Raw genomic sequence first — 21,310 nt, 5'->3', positions numbered from 1 at the left:
GATATGTTTGAGGTACTAGTAGTATTAGAATTAATCCAGCTCGTACAAACAGCATAAAAAATCTTTTTTTTATAAAAAGGACGATAAATCGTACGTTCGTATATAACACTCTCTCTATATATGTCTGTGTTGAGATTGATTAATTGTGAAAGGCCGGCAAAAATCTCCAAAAATCACGCGTTGTTAGCTAGTATAGCTAGTCTATCGATTAGGTTTACACATCGCCATCAGTCACGCGTTACGCAATTCTTATAGTGAAAATACTGAAATGCAGTACTATATGCGATCGAATCCTTAGACTCTCATCTTTAAATTGGACTTGGTGATGAATGCGTCCAGTACATCGGACAATTTTTACAATAGACCAAGATGAAGTACAATCAACTATCTCTATCTGTATTTTAGTATTTCTGTTTTGCACCCATGATCTTTTGTCGTTCGGCAAAATATAATTTGGGACTGTATGTACATAACATGAATTGTATGTTGTCATGGACTTTCTTTTTTTTTTTGCGGGGAAAGGGAATCAATTACTCAGGAATATAATCATTCATTACAATATGTGATATATCATCAAACTCACGCTCTAACCAAATTTTTTATAAGACATCACACCGAGCTTTATTTGCTAAAACATTACCAGTATAATTTTGATTTCGATGGATCTTCCTGAGCAAGAATTCCCTGTTACCAGTCAAGAGGTCACTCATCTCCTTGACTAGAAAAGCCAGTTCCGACAAATTCTTCTCCTTCGACTGGATCAAATGCAGTACCACCATACAGTCGGTCTCTATTACAATCGGGAAGAGGGTCCATTAGAGCCAGCAAGCACCCCTCTTTGATTGCCTGAAGTTATGCTTCAGAGCACTGCCGCAGCTGTGCAGGTGAGAGCACGAGGCGGCTATAATTTTCCCTGAACAATCTCTCAAAATAGCACCCGTGCCACCGTTTTTCATGTCCACATCAAAGGAGCCATCGACGTTTAATTTCATATATCCATCCCGATTGAGGAGGTTCCCATCTCTGATTGACAACTGCATGTTTTTTTTTTAGCCGACACGCTGGAGCTAAGGTTAACACTGACAACATGCTTTCCCTTCTCCAGATTGATCACATCGTGTTGTCGGATCTCCAACAGTGTATGTACATAGCTTTGGAAAAACCTCTTTGATGCCTCTACTGGTGGTGCCGGTTTGCTGTGAATTACCTCATTTGAACATACCAATTTCTCCACAAGATCATCAGAAACATCGCTCGTTGAGGTTCAGGAAGCGGCTCCAGATGATCGAAAATCTAGGACGACCCTGCTCTCAGATTATGCAGGGCCAACGCATACTCCCTAAGTCTTTCATTGCAAGCCAGAGATATCCTGCTAATGGACAGCGACACAGGGCATGAATAGTGTCTTCTACCTCTAAACCACATAGGTGCAGGAAGCCGAAGCTTCCATTTTTCGTTTATACTTATTTGTCCATAGTAGCAAGACAATTAGAATCTGCCCTCCATGCAAAATTCTTGACTTTTGGGGGACATTACAATTCCAAATCAGATTCCAAGATTTCTTCATTCGAAGAGGTGAGGAACTAGAGCTTGAGTTTTTTTTTGAACCAAAGACAGTGAGGGAGACCCCCACGGTATATTAATTTTCCAGAAATATGTACAAAGAAGGAAAGAGACAAACAGGAAAAAAAACAGTTAAGTTACAACTGATCTATCCATGATTGAACTAGGGGCCTGTAACATTCTTTGAGCCTAATTAAATGTAAGCTCAAATCTAACTTCAGGTTCATCAACCAGTTTTGCACTGAGGGCTGGACGCCTTGGAAGATAAGTCCATTTCTCTCCTTCCAGATATTCCATGAGGCAATTAAAAATAGCTCCATAAAGCAAGGATGCAAGACAGCCACTTTTTGAGCCTGGATCCTTTGATGAAAATCCAAGTTAGGGTTCCATGTCCATCCTAGACAATTCCAACAAGCCGCACTAAATGGACAAAGGAAGAACAAGTGATCTCTAGTTTCCCTGGCATTAGCTGAGCAAGAGAGACAAAGGACTGAAGTATTGGGTGGCGCGCAGTGTTTTCTATCAAGGAGATCCCTTGTATTAACCTTGTCCATGAAGAAGAGCCATCCAAAGACCTTTATTTTCATATTGACTTTGGACTGCCATATCCATTCGATAGTAGGTGGGGGAGTGAGAGCCAGAAAACTGAGCTTGTAACAGAGTCGCGAAGTGAATTTCCCTGATCCCCAAACGAATGTCCATGAATCATCAACCTCCTGAAGGGTAAAGGAATGGAGATTTTCTTGCATGTCCTTATATTTATCAAACGCTTGTTGCGAAAGGGGAAGGAAAAATTGATCTTGGGGGTCTCTTGATAAGTGTTGTGCAATAGATTCATTTCCGTGCTTTGCGAAGGAGTATAAACGGGGATATTTGACTGAACGTATTACTCCCTCCCATAAATCATCCCAAAAAAGAACAGCTGTCCCAGAGCCTATTATTGGTTTTGCAATGCTTCTAAACAATATAACATACTGAAAGATGTCCCTCCACCAAAACGAACCACAACTTCTCACAGTCTGAGGAACTGCGTACTTGTAATAAGAGGACCAAATAAGATTTACCCAAGGTACCTGAGTTTTGTTGTAAAATTTGTGCAAATGTTTCATAAGTAGGGCTCTATTTTGGATTCTCAAATCAATCACTCCAAGCCCTCCTTTATCCTTTGGGCGACAGACTTTAGACCAAGCTGCTAAAGACTTCTTGTTGGAATTAAGATCATTTCCTCTCCATAGGCAATGCCTTCTAGCTCTGTCAATATTTTCAATGACTGCAACCGGAAGAGAAAGGGAACACATATAGTATGTAGGGAGAGATGAAAGCACCGAATTTACCAATGTTAGCCTATCTCCATATGAGAGGAATGTAGAACTTGCTGTTAACTTTCTTTCAATCCTATCTGTGAGAGGAGAGAAATCCATCACTCTAGGCTTTGTTGTACCAAGTGGCAAGCCAAGATAGGTAAAGGGTAGGGAACCCAGAGAACAGCCAAAAGTAGCAGCTAGTCAAGAAGCTTTCTCATCAGATAGATTCAGAGGGATCATGCAGGATTTTGAATAATTTACTTTGAGACCTGATGAGAGGGCAAAGGAGTTAAGCATGGCTTTCAGAGCAAAAAGCTGTGGTGCAGAAGCTTCCAAGAAAATAAGAGTGTTATCAACAAACTGAATGATAGGAAAGCTTCCATCTCCATAAGTGGGGATCGACATATTTAGAACTCCTTTATGATGAGCCTTATTGATCAAAGCCTGTAGCAAATCAGCTCCTAGGGCGAATAGAAGAGGGGAGAGAGGGTCCCCTTGTCTTACACCCCTCTTGCATCTGAAAAACTTCCCAGGAACCCCATTAAGTAGAACAACTGTTGATGCAGTACTGAAGATTTTTTTCCATCCAATTATTCCATTGAGAAGGGAATCCCATAGCTGTCATGATTTGCAAGATTGTATCATGCTCAATGGTATCAAAGGCTTTTTCGAAATCCAGCTTAAGCAACACTATTTCCTTTTTTGAGTGCTTGCATTGATGAATATACTCAAATGCCCAAGCTAGGCAATCTTGGATGGATTTCCCCTTTATGAAACCATATTGGTTCTGATGAACCAACTTTGTCATTACCAACTGAAGTCTGTCTGCAAAGATTTTACAGAGTATTTTCACTGAAAAGTTCATAAGGGAAATTGGACTGAAGTCATTCGGGGACTAGGGAGAATTCTTTTTTGGGATCAAGGTGATATAGGAGTAGTTGATAGCAGTAAGATCAATTGAACCACCCCAGAAATCAGCACACATCCTGTAGAAATCTTGGGCAATGGAAGCCCAACATGACTTAAAAAAACTGCCATTGAATCCATCAGGACCAGGGGCTTTATCACCGGCAAATTCTTAATCACATCATCAATTTCTTTCGTGGTAATCTGATCACAAAGAAAGGACAAATCCATCTTTTCCTGAAACAAATTGGCAAGATTGTACACCATACATGGTTGCTCCGAGACACCCATTCTGTTTTTATAAACATTCCAGAGGACCGCAGCTTTTCCATTGTGATCAAAAACCAAATTGCCATCAGAATCTTGCAAAGAGATTATGGCATTTTTTCTAAACCTCTCCGTGGCCATAGCATGAAAGAATTTGGTATTTCCCCCCCAAGAAACATAAGATTCTACTTAAATCTCTGTTTCCAATATATTTCTTGCCAGGCTAGCAGTTGGGTCACATGGTTCTTGACAATTATTCTAAAATGAAGTTCTGGCATGTTCAACAAACGAAATTCTTCCACTCTATCTAGAAAAAGGATTACCTTGTTACAATTCTCAACTGTTCGGGAGAGCTTGGAAATGTTGAAGCTCCATTTCTTAAGAGAGCTACGCAATCTCTTAAATTTAGCAGAAATTAACTTTGCTTGATCACAGATGTGACTTATATCTCCCCAAGCATTGGCTACCAAGTCTGAAAAACCAGGCTGTTGCAACCAATAATTCTCAAATATAAAAATATTCGATTTTGGAATGGAGGTGGAAATCTGAACTTTGATTGGAGCATGATCAGAGGTATTTCTAGCTAGGACAGAAGCCTAGGTGTTAGGGAAAAGACTGATATAGTTCGAAGAAGTAAAGACCCAATCCAGTTGTTCAAGAAGAGGATCATCTTGCATATTGCTCCACGTAAAGGACCTTCCTTTTATGGGGATCTCAAGTACCCCCAGGTGACTAATGATATCATTGAAAATGAAAATATCATTCATGTTACCTCCAGGTTTATTTCTGTTATCCACCAATCTATAAAAAATAAAATCTCCCAAGATCATCCAAAAATCATTTGCCACATCCAAATCGTATAATCACTTAACAACTTCATCCCTTTCTGGTCCATGAGAGGGACCATAGACATTAATCATGATCCAGTTAACACTATCCAATTTAGAAGTGAAACTGACTACGAGAGCATGTTGGGTTTGCTACAGAAGTCTAGCAGAAAACATAGAGCTACACCAGCCAATAAAAACTCCACCTGATGCACCAACAAAAGGAGAGAAAAGGAAACCATCAAACTGTTTGGTAGCCAGGGTTTTGACAAATTTTGCATCAAAAAGCCCTTTTTTTGTTTCTTGTAAATAGAAGATCGAACAAGCACTTTCATCTATCTTTTGCTTGACTGCCTGACATCTGCCTGACAAGATTTCTTCATTTGAAGAGGTGAGGAACTAGAGCTTGAGTTCACATGTGAAAGATCCAAACCTAGCATATACGCACTCCTGACCAAAAAGATGCCATTTTTATCTAGATACCAAGCAACACAGTCCTCCTCTACATGAGAGGAAATACGAATATTCCAGCAATGATATTAGCGTCAACTGGCCAGAAATGTCAGTTTAACCTATTAAGGTCCCAGGCACCATTCTCAGTGGTAAAATTTGAAACCCATTTTAGTCTGCAATTGCCTCTCTTCGTAATTGGCTTCCTAGAGTAATCTCTAGGAATCTAGTAGTCACGCCAAACCTAGATTGATCTCCCATTCCAACCTCTCCAAATGATACCCTTCTTCAATAACTCCAAACCGTACTCAATCGCTCGCCACCTAGGGGATGCATTGCCTCCAAAACATGTATCAATTAGGGAACCAGTAGGATAGTACCTTGCTTTGAGTACTCTTGCTCACAAACTATGAGGATTCATAAGGAGACGCCAAGCCTATCTTGCAAGTAGGGCTTGATTAAAGATTTTAAAATCTCTAAATCCTAGCCCCCCAAAGCTCTTCGGTTTTGTTAGACAGTCGTCCCAAGATTTCCAATGAGTTTTCCTTTTGTTATTTTCAGCTCCCCACCAAAAATTCCGAGTTAACCTTGTTAAATCCTCAGATACCGACTCAGGTAACTTAAAAAGACCCATGACATAAACCGGAATTGTTTGGATAACAACCTCGATAAGTATCTCCTTACCTCCACTAGATAAGAAATTATCTGCCTATTGTATCAATCTTTTCCAGATCCTGGCCTGCATACTTTGGAACCTGCCTTTTTTTAGCCTGCCTTCAGAAGTCGGAAACCCAAGCCTCAAAACTAGGGTGTGCAACCTGCAAAATACTTCTGATAGATTCACAAACTGCAGTAGGGGATGAAGGCCCAAACATCATTGAACATTTCACTGGATTAATCAACTGGCTAGTACTCTGAGCATAGTTTTCAAGAACTTCCTTAATCACCAAATCTTGCTGGTTATTTGCCTTGAAGAACAATAGGGTATCTTCAGCAAACAACAAATGGGAGATACTCGGGGCTTGTCTGCAGATGTGCATAGGGGAAAGATCACCGTTATGAACCTTTTTGTCTAGCAATAAGGAGAGACCATCGGCTACAAACAAGAAGAGGAAGGGAGACAGTGGGTCACCCTGCCATAGACTGCGTGTAGGAGCAAAGGTAGACAGAAGAGTTCCATTGAATTTAACTGAGTATCTCACTGTGGTTATGTAATTCATGAACCAGCTAACCCAACAATGAGAGAACCCTAGTCTGACCATTGATTGCTCCAAAAAACACCAATCAACTCGATCGTACGCCTTGGACAAATCAAGCTTGTAAGCACAAGCAACCTTCTGTGGTTGTTTATTTTTCTGGATAAAATGGAAGCATTCAAAAGCTATGAGGGTGTTGTCGGTTATCAAGCGGCCAGGAACAAAGGCACTTTGGCTTTGGGGTATGAGGTCATCCAGTATAGGTCTCAACCTATTCACCAAGCACTTAGAAACATTCTTATAAATTATATTGCACAAACTAATAGGTCAAAAATCCTTCAACTCCACTGGATTCTCTATTTTCAGGATAAGGACAATCGTTTTGTCATTGATTCCTTCAGGAAGAACACTTCTTCTGAAAAAAAGACAGCACCGCCCTTACCACATCTTTCAAAATACCCCAATTACAATGGTAGAAATATCCCGGGAAACCGTCTGGACCCGGCACTTTCAGAGGCCCAATCTGAAACATGGCAGTAGCAATTTCCGAAGTCAATTGTTTGTTCAAAACCATCATTTTGCTATAACATTAGCTGGGTGTAACGACAATAATGGCAAATGATTTTATCAAAATGATACAACCATATCCTCTATGCATTTATCATAGGTGGGCCCAACTTATACCCGCATAAATGTTGCAGGTTGTCAGTGTGTTCTCGGTGTTATAGATAAGGTATTCCCAATACTTTTGGGTTAGGCTCGGTGTGGCTCACCATATACCAAGTTTTATCACTACTACAGATTTCATTTTTGCATATGGCCCAAATCGATCTTTGCACACAAACGGGCGGCCCGCATGCACTCAAAGGTCTGCAAAAATTAGGATTTTTGCATGCAGTTAGCGTAACCGCATGCAAAAAATCCGATTTTCGCATGCGGGTCCTTAAGCCGACCGCATGAAAAAACAAAAATCGTGAATAAATAAATAAAATTCCCAAAAAGAAAATAACCCAGCCCCACCGCCGCCGGTCGCCCAATCCCAAACCCTAGCCCAAAGGCTGGCCGCTCATCACCGCTCACAAGGTCCGCCCGCTCCCACCGCCACCGCTGTCATCGCCGGTCGTCGTCGTCGCCGAGGTCGCCATCATCGTCGCAGGATATGGCAGCCGCTGCTAGATCTGTGCAAGGGGAGAGCCACCGCCGCCAAATCCAGGTGGGGGAGGGGCCGCTGCCCCCAGATCCGTGCGGTGGATGGCCTCCGCCAGTCGTCGTGGGAAAGGGCCCCGTCGCTCCCGGCCACCACGTGACCGAGGTCATATTCGTCGCGGGGAGGGTGCCGCCACTGGATCCGTGTGGGGGAAGGGTGGCCGTCCCCGGATCCACGCGGGGGAGGGCCGCCGTCCCCAGATCCACGTGGGGGAAGGCCGCCATCGCCGGGCGCCTCCTCCGCTGGACTCCTCGCGAGGATGGTCGCCGCCGCTGGCCTCCGCAAGGGGCACAACCACCGCCACCGCCCACCATCGCGCCGCACTGCCCACCCACCAGTTGATATCAAGAAGAGAGGAGGTGAGGAGGTGAGAGAGAGATATATATAGAGAGAGGAGAAGATAAGGTTGAGTTAGAAATTTTTGAACTGTTGAGTGGGAATTAGAAGGTAAGTTAGACTTCTAGACAGCTCCTTAAGAGGTCCCGGCTGCGAAAATCGATTTTTGCATGCGGGCCTCTTAATGAGCCGTATGCGAAAATGGAGGTCGATTTTTGCAGACGTGGTCAGTTATGATCCGTCTACAACATAACAAGGGTCTCGTCCAGAAAAATCATTTTTGTAGTATTGTATATGGAATCATGCCTCATATATTGAAGGTGTTCCATATTTACTTTTTGTTTAAATTTTTAATCTTGATTCTAATGCCACGTCAACGCCACGTGGGACGAGGACCAAATCAAATAATCTACGTAGGCGCCACGTCAACTAAAACCACTGTTCAAACCTCCTTGGGGTCTTATTTGAGATGGTTTTTAGAGTCGAGGGACGTGTTATATGTGGTATTTTGGTTTAAGGGCGAATACCAAATTTGACGACAAATTAAGGGAGCTAAAGTGAACTTACTCCCTGTTTGAAGCAGTGACGCAATGGTGTATAATTTGGGCCTTTTGGCTATCTGCCCATAGGCCCATGGAGACTCTTTATGGGCTGGATCGGATGGTGCCTCGGCCATAATTAAGGAGGCACAGTGTTTCGAACGATTTTTCTTCCTATAAGCACATGCGCATGCGCCCACCTACATGTGAGCATGTGTATTGTCCTGAATTTATGTAGTATTTCTAATCAAACTAGCAGGCACAAATTAAGCAAATGATCCATCATCATGTATTTGCTAGTATTACAGTTACAGATTATGATCCACCCTGTTAATCTTCCTCCTCTGCTTGCTGATGCCGCGTTCTATGTAAAACAAATCAAAGATTACAGACTAGTATGATTTTGACGATCCAATAAGCAGATGGATTATATTTGAACTGACCGCTGCAGTTCCAATTTACAAAACAGAATGTACCACAAATGATAATAATGTTTTCATTTTCGACAGCAAACAGTCAATTAGGCCTAAACAAGTTGCTACGAGCTAGTGATTTGTCCTAATGATCAGTAGCCTATTAATCGAAGTCCGATGAAATGACCCCTGCACACACCTGAGCTTCTTGATTCGAAATATAATTACAGCCGTTACGTGCTCACATTTAAAATTAGAGGGTTGCATGTGCATTCCTAGATACGAAAATTAATTGGAATTTTGGATTTGGATGGGAGGAAATATCAGTTGCACCATCGCCGAAGAGATTAATTCCACCAAAACCATATGTGTACGACTCTGCACGTTTCTTTCCCCTAACAAATACATGTACACACAACAAACTCTTTTGGAAACTACTCCATATATATAAATAGGCTATGTTCATTCTAATGCCCAAGTGATGGAAGAGAGTATGACGAAGCCCACGACGATGGCCATTTTTCTTTCTATAGTGCTACTATCCATGGCACAGCTTCCCTCTCTCGTCGCCGGCACCGGCCGGCCAAGGGTCATAATCATCGGCGCCGGCATATCCGGTACGCACACAAGTACTTTTACCGTCGGTGATATCTACGTCACTCAGTATTCTAAGTTTACCGTCTACGTCACTCATAGTATTCTAAGTGTTACTAATAGAAATGATGTTAGCTGTAATTTATGAATTTATATCACACATGTTACATGTTGTTACTCCCTTCGTCTTAGATAAGGGAGTGTGTATTTTATGGCTGGTGCCCAATATGCAAGATGTAATTTTAGTTTGATTCACTATCTTCCTAGATTACCCTTTCATAATGTGTATGCATGCAAACTGCCACAACCTATACACGCAGAAAGCATGTGGGCATGCAAACCAACCAGGCATAACACTAACTCACTCCTTAACTAAAGCCTTAGAACGCTAGCATACCCAACTGATACCCACAAATCTATCTCTAAAATTATATTTTTGGGATTTATAATTTAATTTTAAGGTGTAAATAGATTTTTATCTCTAACATATATCTTGAATAAACTCATAATAATAAAAAGTAGACAAACTCCTAATTACCAACATATACATAAACAAAAATCGCTCTGCATATCATCTCCCCACGCGCAATCTCTCTCTATGTGCCACCCTCTCCTTTTGTTGTGCGGAAATTTGGAGTGAGAGTGTCTCTCAACCTGTGAAGAGCAAAAAAGGACAAGGTGATTCTAATTTTTCGGATAAATATTTAACACTACCACATAAATGATTTTCCCATATGGCCAAAACTCATTATTGTTGGCGGGTGGAGCACCTACCTGGAGCCAGGTATCTGCAAAGAAAGGCACTTCCCCATGTGGTTGCAACAACTGCATGCAAAAATGCATTCTTGCAGTCAGGCGTCTTAAGGAGGCCGCATGTAAAGACCTGATTTTTGCATGCAATCAAGTAAGGATGTCTGACTACAACGATTTTCAATAATAATAATAATAATAAAGAAAAAAAAAATCCAAAACCCTAGATCAGGCACTGCCGCCACAGGCGTGAGTCCGCCACTACCAAGGCTGCGCCGTTGGATCCGTGAGGAAGAGGACCACTGTCGTCGTCATCGATGCAGTCCGCTGCCTGCCGTTGTCAACATCGCGACCCCACCGCACCCAAAGCCAGCGGCGGTGGATCCAAGAGGGAGAGGGCCACCGCCGCTAGATCCGTTAGAGAGAGGGCCCTACCGTCGTCGCCATTGATACCCCGCCGCACCAGAGGCCACCTGTCCGCCTGTCCTGAGGCCGTTGCCGCCGGATCCGTGAGGGAGGAGGGCCCCCGCCGTAGGATCCGGCTAGGAGAGGGCCCCCACTGTTGTCGTCATCGATACCCCACCGCACCAAAGGCTGGTGGCGGATCCGCCCTCCCGAGGCTACTACCGCCGGATCTGCAAGGGGGATGGCCCCTACTACCGGATCCACGCAGGGCAGGGTCGCTACCATCGGATCCATCGAGGAGGCTACGCCGCTGCCGCCGTTGACGTGCTTCCCCGCCGTCATCATCATTGATATCCTGCAGCACCAGAGGCCACCGCTGGTAGATGCACCCCTCTCGAGGCTTCCGCCACCAGATCCGTAAGGAGGAGGGCCGCCGCCGAATCCGCCGAGGAGGCTACGCCACCGCTGCTGTCCACGCACGCCTCTCCTCCACCGGCTTCAGTTTTAGAATTAGGTTTATTTAAGGATATTGTTGGTCATGCTCTTAATTCACTCTCTCCTTGATATTAGGAAAAAAAATTAGGAAAAAAAAGTGCACCCTCTAATTAACGACGAAGGGAGTAATTTATGCAGAAGCTATAAGAACAATTATAGTCCCATAGATGTGTGCTGGTAACCCAGGTGCTTGCTTTAAATCCTGATCTTCATACATAAACTAAGACGACATATAGTTCTATATAGATGTACATCTATGTTGTGTTGTGCAGGTATTTCAGCGGGGAAGCGGCTGTCGGAGGCTGGGATAACGGACATATTGATCTTAGAGGCAACAGACCACATTGGCGGGCGGATGCACAAACAGAGGTTTGCCGGCGTCAATGTGGAGATCGGCGCCAATTGGGTGGAGGGCGTCAATGGTGAGAAGATGAACCCCATTTGGCCCATCGTCAACTCCACCCTCAAGCTTAGGAACTTCCTCTCCGACTTCGACAGTCTTGCCCAAAACGTCTACAAGGAGTACGTACATTCCATGAGTGGGTGGATCGATTGAAATAATTAAAACTCGACACATGATTAATTATACAGATTTCTCTAAAAACATATTTTGCACATATTTACGTGTGCGCATCATAGTAATAGACAAGCACTAATCATCTGCCAATTCCAATCTGTCACCGCTGTTGGTTTGGGAAAAAAAGAGAGTAATTAATGCCCAGTTGTCAGAAGTACTCCACCTATTCACCTTTCATTTATCAACAAGAGAGAGACTAATAAAAAAAAACTTTTTGCGGCCCATGAAATGGAATAGTATACTTCTAAATAAATTAAAATATATATGCAACTTCTAACTAGAAATTTGAAATGTTAATGAAAATTTCAAAAAGAGACTGAAAAACTTTCAAAATGCAAAGTTTCTGTTGAGATTAAAACTTTCATATCATTAAATATTAAAATGGCCATAGGTAACTGTTTTGGACATCCATATTTGTCATTTAAACAGTATAGTTTTGAACATTAACTTCTACTCGGCTGCTAGCTGCGAGAAAGTTATATAAAAAGAAATTACGTTATATATATAGAATTTTACTTCACATGGTTTGGCCAAATAACATATAAATAAAACCTCCAATTATAGAAATATAAATAATGTAGCCATATAAGAAAAAAATAAATAATAGATCGATGATCTAAACATGAAAAATAATTTGAGGAAATCCTCCAATGCTAAAATTATAGACAATGTAGCTTCCGTAAGAGAGAAGAGATAATAGATCGGGTCCAAATGCTGAAAATAATTTGAGGTAATTGTGATAGAAAAAGCTAGAAACAAAAGATGGTATGCATTAATTGGAACAGATTCATGCAGGGTATGCAATTTCGGTAACACCGAAATTTTTGTGGTTGCCAAAATTTAAAAAAAATCATGGATTTCAGTGTTTTTTTACCGAAATTATTTAAAAATTTAACATCTTTTGACTTAATTGAAACAAATTTTGATCAAATTCATAAATATTTGAAAAACCAAAAATTCCAGAGGAGATTTGTGCTTGTTGGTACGGTCTGAAATTACCAAAATTTCTAAAATTTAAAACCGAAATTGCAAACCATGGATTCATTGAGAGGAGATGGCAATTTGCATCATGCATAAGTGATCTAAAGGCTAGAAACAGATGAAGTGACGTGGCTTAATTAGAGAAGATAGGATTAGCATTATCTTAATGGAGATTCAACTTTGTTAGAATAAATCAATAAAGTCAACGTATAACAAACAAAATATAAATTTAAGTTTTGATCTTTCGAAAAATAGTAGTACATATACTCAGACAAATTAACGCATATGGATATATACCCAAGTTTCAACTAGGGTACATATATATGTTCAAACCGATGAATGTTTGTGAGTGACATGAATAGATTTTACAGCAAAACTTAATTAATTGTGTTTTCAGACAATAGAAACAAACTATGCATGCAAATATATTATTGCATCCAAAATATATATATCCTACTAGCATACATATGCATGTTGCATTATATTGCCTGAAGTTGAATAATTTCAGCGGTGGCCTCTGCGACGCAGCATACGTGCAGAAGAGAATCGACCTGGCTGATGAAGCGGATAAGAGTGGGGAGAATCTCTCCGCCACACTGCACCCAAGCGGCCGGGACGACATGTCAATCCTTTCAATGCAACGGCTCAACAATCAGTACGTGCCTTTGCCGCTCAAGTCTTTACTTAAAAATAAAATTTAAGCACTTAGAAAACACTTCAAAAGCTATTTGAATTGATCATTCATGTATTTCAAATAGTAGCTCCAAAACAAATGGAATTTGCTTAGGCTTGTGGGCCTCTGAAAAGTTGTAGGCTTGTGGGTTTAGGCCCAAAATGAAACTAATAACCAGTCTAGCAGATACAGAGATACTTCCTCATGCAGGAATGAATACGAAACCAATCTATCTATCTATTATCTATTATTATTTACTAAAAATCCATGAAACTTCCTACAAACACTCATAAGCCGCCACGTGGCACTCCTACAAACGCTCCTAAACCGTCACATGGCACTTTTAATCTAACCGTCGATTTTCACTTAAATTGGTGGACCCACTGTTTTAGACTATTAGATTAGATCTATTTAGAAAAGTCCCAGCTTCATCGAAATTATACCAGAAAAATTAATGTACATACCGGATATAAACCTTCCGTATTGTTCTCTTAAAAAAACCAAACAGACGTATACGTACGTACGAAGATTAAAAAAAAACCAAAAAACCATATGTATGCCGTAAGAACAATACGGTCTTTCGAATATAGTGTAGTACGTATTGTGTATGCCTTTCTCTGTTTTTTATTTATCAATGAACAGCAAGTACATACTTAAGACTTATCTATCTATCCACCGTCTTTAAAATAGGATTTCCTATATTATAAAATAAAATTTATTACTCCACAAATATGCACTGTTAAACTAGATTAATATAAAGTACCAAATCAACTGTCTTTAAATGTTCATCTTTTAAATTATTTCTCAAATATATATCTAACTTATAATCCTTTGTCTTTCTTTAATTAAATAAAATACTAATCACTTATAATCACTTATAATAGTTATATGTTATATGGAACTGCTAAATTCATTACGACACATGGTGCCAACATATAATACGTAATGTGATAATTATTTTTCAAATAATTTAGTTAACATATAATAACTAATGTCATGATCATTTTTAAAATAATTTCACATGACAAAAATGATCAACTTGGTGTCAAATTCGCTTGACAAATATATAACACTAATTCAAATCTACATGCAGAAAAAGTGAAACAACATTGTGGTTTACAATCAGATTTGATTTTATTTTAATTTATGTGATATTGAGATTCTCTTTTTTTTAAAAAAAATAGAACTATTTGATGGGAATTTCCAGGCAAAGACCTTGCTATATTACGACCCCTTAATCCATCAGGAGAATTACGGTCATATATTGTTTTTCTTTGCGAAATTGGTTTGGTAACAAATGAAAAATCATTTGCATCAAACTATTCATCATATATTTTTTATACTTTAGAAATTCTAATATATCAAACATAATTGATGATGTATGTCATACACCCCACTGAAGTAACTATAAATGCACTCCAACAAATTAGTTACTTTAAATAATTTTGGAAAATATATTCTTAGAATTAGTAAAGATGTCACATGTAATTATGAACAATACATGAATGAAAACAAACTGAAGCTAAACTATATATCTTAGTCAAAATATAAAGAACAATATGGTACTCCTAGATGTCACGGTCGTATGTCTGTTTAGTTATATTTTTTTTATCAACCTTGCTCATCTGAAAAGAGAATATTGTATCTACACAATAAAAAAAAAGCATTACTGATTAATACCATGCACAATTTTGTCTACACAAAACTATGAAAAAATTCACTAGGGAAATATTTTCATCACCAACATTCCCTCTTTTTTTTCCCATAAAGGGCACCAAGCATGCTGTGCTACCACAAGTGTAGCAAATGTCATACATATGGTTGAGTTGAAGCCACCCCGGCAAAGGCCACTATTGACAATAGTGTATAACTTTGTACTTACTGATGCAATTATCTATGAGGGTGCTGATAGTGAACTAGACATTAAAATTATGCTTCATGCTGGCATTGCGGGGCATAACTATGTCGACTCAAGACCTATGTTTAAAGGCAGTGGAGAAATAAAGCCTCGACAGATACGGTTAGCTTCACCCATTAAAGGGGACATTCATATATGATTTTAACGGTCATCAAAGTTAAAAAATCTTATAAATTATAAGAAAAAAATGATCAACGGTTTACTTAAATTATTTAGAAAAAAAATAGAAAAATAAAGTCCCCAAAACCTCGTCCTCCCCGGCACATGCACAAAACATTGCCGGTCCCCTTCAACCTTGGCTCATGCTCTCCGCTCTCCATTCCTCCCCCTTCCTATGAATAATACTGAAAAGACCATATTTTTAATATATACATAACATTTCTAATCTAATTATTGCTCTGTTAAATAATTAAACCAACAATTCTTGATCCATAATGCCTATATTTTTAATCTAAAATAAGACTTGTATAAAATAAAATAGAAAAGTAGAAAAAAAGTCAATAGGGATTGAATCAAATCAATTAGAGAGAATATAGTAATAAATTTCTGAAAAATAGAAAATTGGAACAACCATTGTATGTTCCATTGCCATAACCATCCATCTATCGTGGTATTATGAGTTTCTCATATATTATTGCATATATAAGACATACTAAGGTAGCTGGACGTAGTAGTACTTAGTTGGTTAAAAAGTTATATATATATGCTACTATCAACTTTAAATTTAGGACTCATGTTGCCTAGGGTTTTTTTTAAAAGAACACCATAAATCACATATATAAAAGGGAAAGGACGCGTAAAATATATATATCTCCTATGTATTTATTGTCTCATTCTTTCAAGAAAATAAAGAAGATCATTGATAATTGCTTATAGTAATGAATTAAATATTATATAGTTCAAACCTTACAAATGTCTTGTAAAAAATTATCTAAGCAATAGCGATGAAGAAAATTTATAAAGAAATACTCCCTCCGTCCCAAATTATACCAACTATAATCAAACTCGGTACCTTTTAACTAATAATCATACTAACTATATCTAAGTATTATGCATGTTACATCACTAGATTTATATTTTGAAGTACTTTCATGTGATGCTAATTTCATATTTGTTGGGATAGAATGGAATAAAGTACTGGTCAAAATATGTTATTAAAACCTGTGTAAAAAAATATAGGTCTTATAATTTGAGACAGAGGGAGTAGTATTTTTCAAGCATAGCAGGTATTGTCCGATTGATACTCCATCATCCGATTGATATTCCCAGTGTAACCTACTTTACATGCCCACGCGAATGCGCGGGCTACCTTCCTAGTTCTACCAGAAAGGGTAAATGATAGTACCAGAAAACCAAATCTCTTTTAACTAAAATAGCCCTTAAACCTCACGAAGTTTGGTCTGACTGATGTATATGCGCGTCAGTCTGACTCCGTAGTCCTGCTGATCTAATCACCGTGTGCGATGAATCTGCCTGCCTACTCGTCACCGCTGGTTAAACCGCCCGTCGAGTAGACCGCTTGTCTGATGCTGGTCTGACCATTGAGATCCAAAAAAAACACGTCTCGACAAAACTCTTAAAAGTAGATCAACCGTATTGTATCAAATTGTGTTTACAAATCGCATCTAAAGCACTGCTCTTTCACCTCATGTACTAGAGTCAAAGTCTCAAAGCAAGAACTAACTTTTCTCCCTTAAAAGTCGATATACTCCTAATATCAACCCCTCGCCTATTTATACATAAAACATAGCTGTACCTAGCCATGAATCCTACTGGAACTAGGAATCCTAATCACACAAAAAAACCCCTCTCGAACCAGGAAAACAACATCCCTATACAACACCAAACTTCTCAAACTTAGGCTCTAATCTAAATTTGACTCTACTTTCCATACACACACAACACCACGTGTATGCCATAAGAGAACTCATGTATATTGTTCTCTAGTCTGAGCATCTCGCATGATCTCGTTGATCATTTGTACCTCAAGTAATGCAAAATTTCATATCCAAGCACAAGTTCACACCAACTTGTCTCACATCATCATGCAAATAGTATCACATATGTATCTAAACCATTTAGAAGTCATGAATATGAACCGATTTTAAAAATCGACAAAACCAACCTGAACATAGATGAAAAACCGAAAACATTATTCGTCGTATTTTCACATATACTTATCTTTGACAATTATTTTTCACCAAGATTACATCATCACATGATTTCACACCTCCAAATTTTAATATATGATGCCATTGGCATTGTTAGATACTTTTGGTTGTCCATATTAATTTTGTTATTATTTGATTTGTCAATAAATATTTTTAAGCATGACTGATATGTTTTATGCTTAAAATTTTTAAATAAGACGAATAACTAAATGTCAACGGCAACGTATATTAAAAACCGATAGAGTTTTTTTGGCCGGGCCAGTGGACGGCGTCGGCCAATGTATTAAGCATGGGAAAGAAAAACATTTTACAAACAAACAACAGTCACTGCTGTCGGGAAACTAGAACATACACCGGTAGTAGGCTGGGTTAGGCCAGAGACTAAATATATAACTGGCCCGCCTGACAGATAGTATACAACATACTTCTATGTAAAACAACTTAATTCTAAAGATGTATCTAGATAACGTGTATGTCCAAATACAAGCTCAGAAATGGATTAGAATTAAAAAAAATTTTAAAGATAGAGGGAGTAGTACAATAGTTGTACAAGCTGTGATTCAGTCTCTCTGTTCTTCTGGGTGGTGGTGGCGTGCAAATCCATGAAATGGCCAGCCTGCCCAACGGCCCGTCGTCGCCGGTGGACATGGTGGTGGACTACTTCACCTACGACTACGAGTTCGCCGAGCCGCCGCGCGTGACCAGCCTGCGGAACACCGTTCCCCTCCCGACCTTCACCGACTTCGGAGACGACAACTACTTCGTCGCCGACCAACGGGGCTACGAGGCCGTCGTCTACTACCTCGCCGGCCAATACCTCGAAGCCGACAAGTCCGGCAACATCGTTGACGCTCGCCTGCAGCTCAACAAGGTGGATCGATCACTTCTGTTTCTGTAACTCATCTCGATCAGCTCCTGCGCTAATGCTACGATTGTTTTCGTAATTGGTCTTTTCTGTCAGAAAAGATGAACTGATTAAGCACGCGATCATCATGGTGGTATATATGATCGATGCAGGTGGTGCGTGAGATCTCCTACTCCTCGACCGGCGTCACCGTGAAGACGGAGGACAACTCGACGTACCAGGCAGACTATGTCATGGTTTCTGCGAGCTTGGGAGTCCTGCAGAGCGATCTCATACAGTTCAAGCCACAGCTGCCTGTCAGTTTCTATGTCCAAATGTCCTTGCATGTTCAACATATCCTCTTCCAAATATAAATTAAGATGTGCATATCGAGCAGTCAAATTTACTTTACGTTTCTTGCATGTTTCCATCAGTCTTGGAAGATTCTTGCGATCTACCAATTCGACATGGCCGTGTACACCAAGATATTCGTCAAGTTCCCCAAGAAATTCTGGCCCGAAGGGGCAGGGAGGGAGTTCTTCCTCTACGCGAGCACCAGGAGAGGCTACTACGGAGTCTGGCAGGTACAAAATATGCAGCAATATATACAATCCACTCACATCGAATTGTAGTACATTGCGATGATCTGAACATTCTTCAGGAGTTTGAGAAGCAATACCCGGATGCCAATGTGCTCCTGGTGACGGTGACCGACGAGGAGTCGAGGCGGATCGAGCAGCAGCCGGACAGCCAGACCAAGGCAGAGATCATGGAGGTTGTGAGGAGCATGTTCCCTGACGAGGACGTCCCCGACGCCACCGACATCCTCGTCCCGAGATGGTGGTCGGACAGGTTCTTCCAAGGCAGCTTCTCCAACTGGCCCATCGGCGTCAGTCGCTACGAACATGACCAGCTCAGGGTACGAGCTGTTACTCCAACCAAATGCTAATCGCAATTCACTACAGATCATGTTTTTCATTGCTACTTTGATGTTTCTTTGGTCATGAACAAATGAGGTTTAAATTTGAGCTTAATTTGGTTTTGTGTATGTTTTGCTGTTTCTGCACACAAGGCGCCGGTTGGGAGAGTCTATTTCACCGGTGAGCACACGAGCGAGCGCTACAATGGCTATGTCCATGGAGCTTATCTTGCAGGTATCTATGCCTAATTTGTTAGCCTATGTCTCTAATGTTAGAGAGACCGGAGATGTAAACCATTTTTATTGTCTTAAAAAAATACCTGCTCTAGTGATTGACGAGATTTGTAATGCTAATATTTGTGCTTTATTATGTGCTGTGCCTTTGCTTGTTTTTGTCAGGTATTGACTCTGCAGAAATTCTGATCAACTGTGTGTGTACAGAAGAATATGTGCAAATGTAATGTCAGGGGAAACTTGCTTTCCCCTGACATTACATTCTTCAGTTAATTAATTCTGCGTGTTGATATGTATTTTTAGGCGCAAACATTTTCATGATGGAATGAGAAATGTGAGATTCCACAATTTGCTCATCGAGGTGTGTAGGGCCTTTTGTGGAAAATTATGGTGTTTACATTAATTGTTTTCTTATGCTACTTCTTGTTGCTGAATAATTCAGCAGTTGAGCTGATGTATATATGTTCGGATATGGTATCTTCATATATCTTCGGATATGGTATCTTCTCTACAGGGACCAATTCAATAGTTTAAACTATAATTTTCAGATAAAATAATGTCCAATATCCCCACTTCGTTTTGTTGGGACTCTCATGTCATACCCTACACCTTGTGGATTTCTAATAACTAATGGTATCCGTTCTCTTAAAAAAACATTGTCAAATTTTCCCAACATCGCAATTATATAATTGGTTTGATCAATATAATTAATACTAAAAAGTCATTGTCTCTTATTGCAAAAACATACTCCCTCTATTCTATAATATAAGGTGCGGTTAAAGTTGGCACGGTCTCCAAAACTAATCTTTAGCTTATAATTTCTCATATACTATAAGGTTTGTAACAACAAAATTATAACAATATGAAAGAAGATCTAAATCTCAATCTATTATACTAAGTATTGGTCAAATGTTTTAAAAGTTGAATCTTGAAATACGTGCGAGCATTATATTATGGGATGGAGGGAGTATTTAATAAGTTATTGATTTATGATAAGATGGGATAATTCTTCGAAAGAATTTATTATTTTACAAAATGTTGGCTTAAATTTTAATTTTTATAGTACATTTTGCTAATCATGTGACATCATATATGGGCCGCAGTGGAACGTACGATTGAATTGATTAGGGATCATTTTTCAGTTTATAATTTTGATTTGAGCAAAGGCCAGTTTCCCATCTCTTTTTCTCATCAGATGTTATATTTCTGTTTTTTGTGTGCTCCATATAAGATAGGCTTTGGTCGATTTTGAATAACGGCGTTTAGTGTACTTTACAAAATTAAGAATTCATTTATAATCTTCACTTGTCACGGGTTAGTCTAGTCAGCTCTTTAAATGGGAAAAAAAATCTTGGACAATATGGAGGAATGCATGAGGCCAACATGTAAGACAAAGTGCCAATTGGACTAAACCCGCAGACATGATTTGTACAGTTTGGGAATCGTGAGTGGTAGGATATACGCGAAATTCAGCTAAAAGAGATGGGAGATAGAGATTTTTATACAGGTTCAGGCCCCTTAACTAATGGGTAATAACCCTACTCCCGTTGACCGAAACTGGTGTTGCCTTTATATATAAGTATCACACGAGTACAATATATGGAATGACCTAATCTAGTCTCCGTCGGCTTGGCAACATGGAGCTCTCACACTTAGTCGATTGTTAACGTAGTCAGCTTTCTCGAATATGAACTTGATGAGATTGGAGTTGTCTCTAGATCTCTCATGTCGGTATTTGTGG

At 39.8% G+C, this 21,310-nt stretch overlaps 1 protein-coding gene across 1 annotated transcript; it reads left to right on the top strand.

Annotated features, from left to right (window-relative positions):
• The first annotated feature begins 9,489 nt into the window (after positions 1 to 9,489).
• On the top strand, positions 9,490 to 19,972 carry LOC4346882 (polyamine oxidase 7-like). The gene is made up of 9 exons (XM_015755946.3): positions 9,490 to 9,625; positions 11,525 to 11,774; positions 13,319 to 13,465; positions 18,188 to 18,443; positions 18,590 to 18,733; positions 18,851 to 19,000; positions 19,078 to 19,335; positions 19,489 to 19,570; positions 19,735 to 19,972. The coding sequence occupies exons 1-9, from the start codon at positions 9,490 to 9,492 to the stop codon at positions 19,794 to 19,796; spliced, it is 1,485 nt and encodes a 494-aa protein (XP_015611432.2). The 3' UTR covers positions 19,797 to 19,972.
• Positions 19,973 to 21,310: the final 1,338 nt, after the last annotated feature.

The sequence above is a fragment of the Oryza sativa genome, chromosome 9 (assembly GCF_034140825.1).
Source record: "Oryza sativa Japonica Group chromosome 9, ASM3414082v1".
Classification (NCBI taxonomy): Eukaryota; Viridiplantae; Streptophyta; class Magnoliopsida; order Poales; family Poaceae; genus Oryza; species Oryza sativa.
This window is presented reverse-complemented; position numbering and strand designations above follow the sequence as displayed.

Bases quoted from the DNA above. Each gene is read 5' to 3' on its own strand.
- LOC4346882 (XM_015755946.3), top strand. From the start codon at position 9,490: ATGGAAGAGAGTATGACGAAGCCCACGACGATGGCCATTTTTCTTTCT. The intron at 11,775-13,318 runs GTACGTACATTC...GAATAATTTCAG, and splicing joins GCCCAAAACGTCTACAAGGA to CGGTGGCCTCTGCGACGCAG. The intron at 19,571-19,734 runs GTATCTATGCCT...TGTTTTTGTCAG, and splicing joins CCATGGAGCTTATCTTGCAG to GTATTGACTCTGCAGAAATT.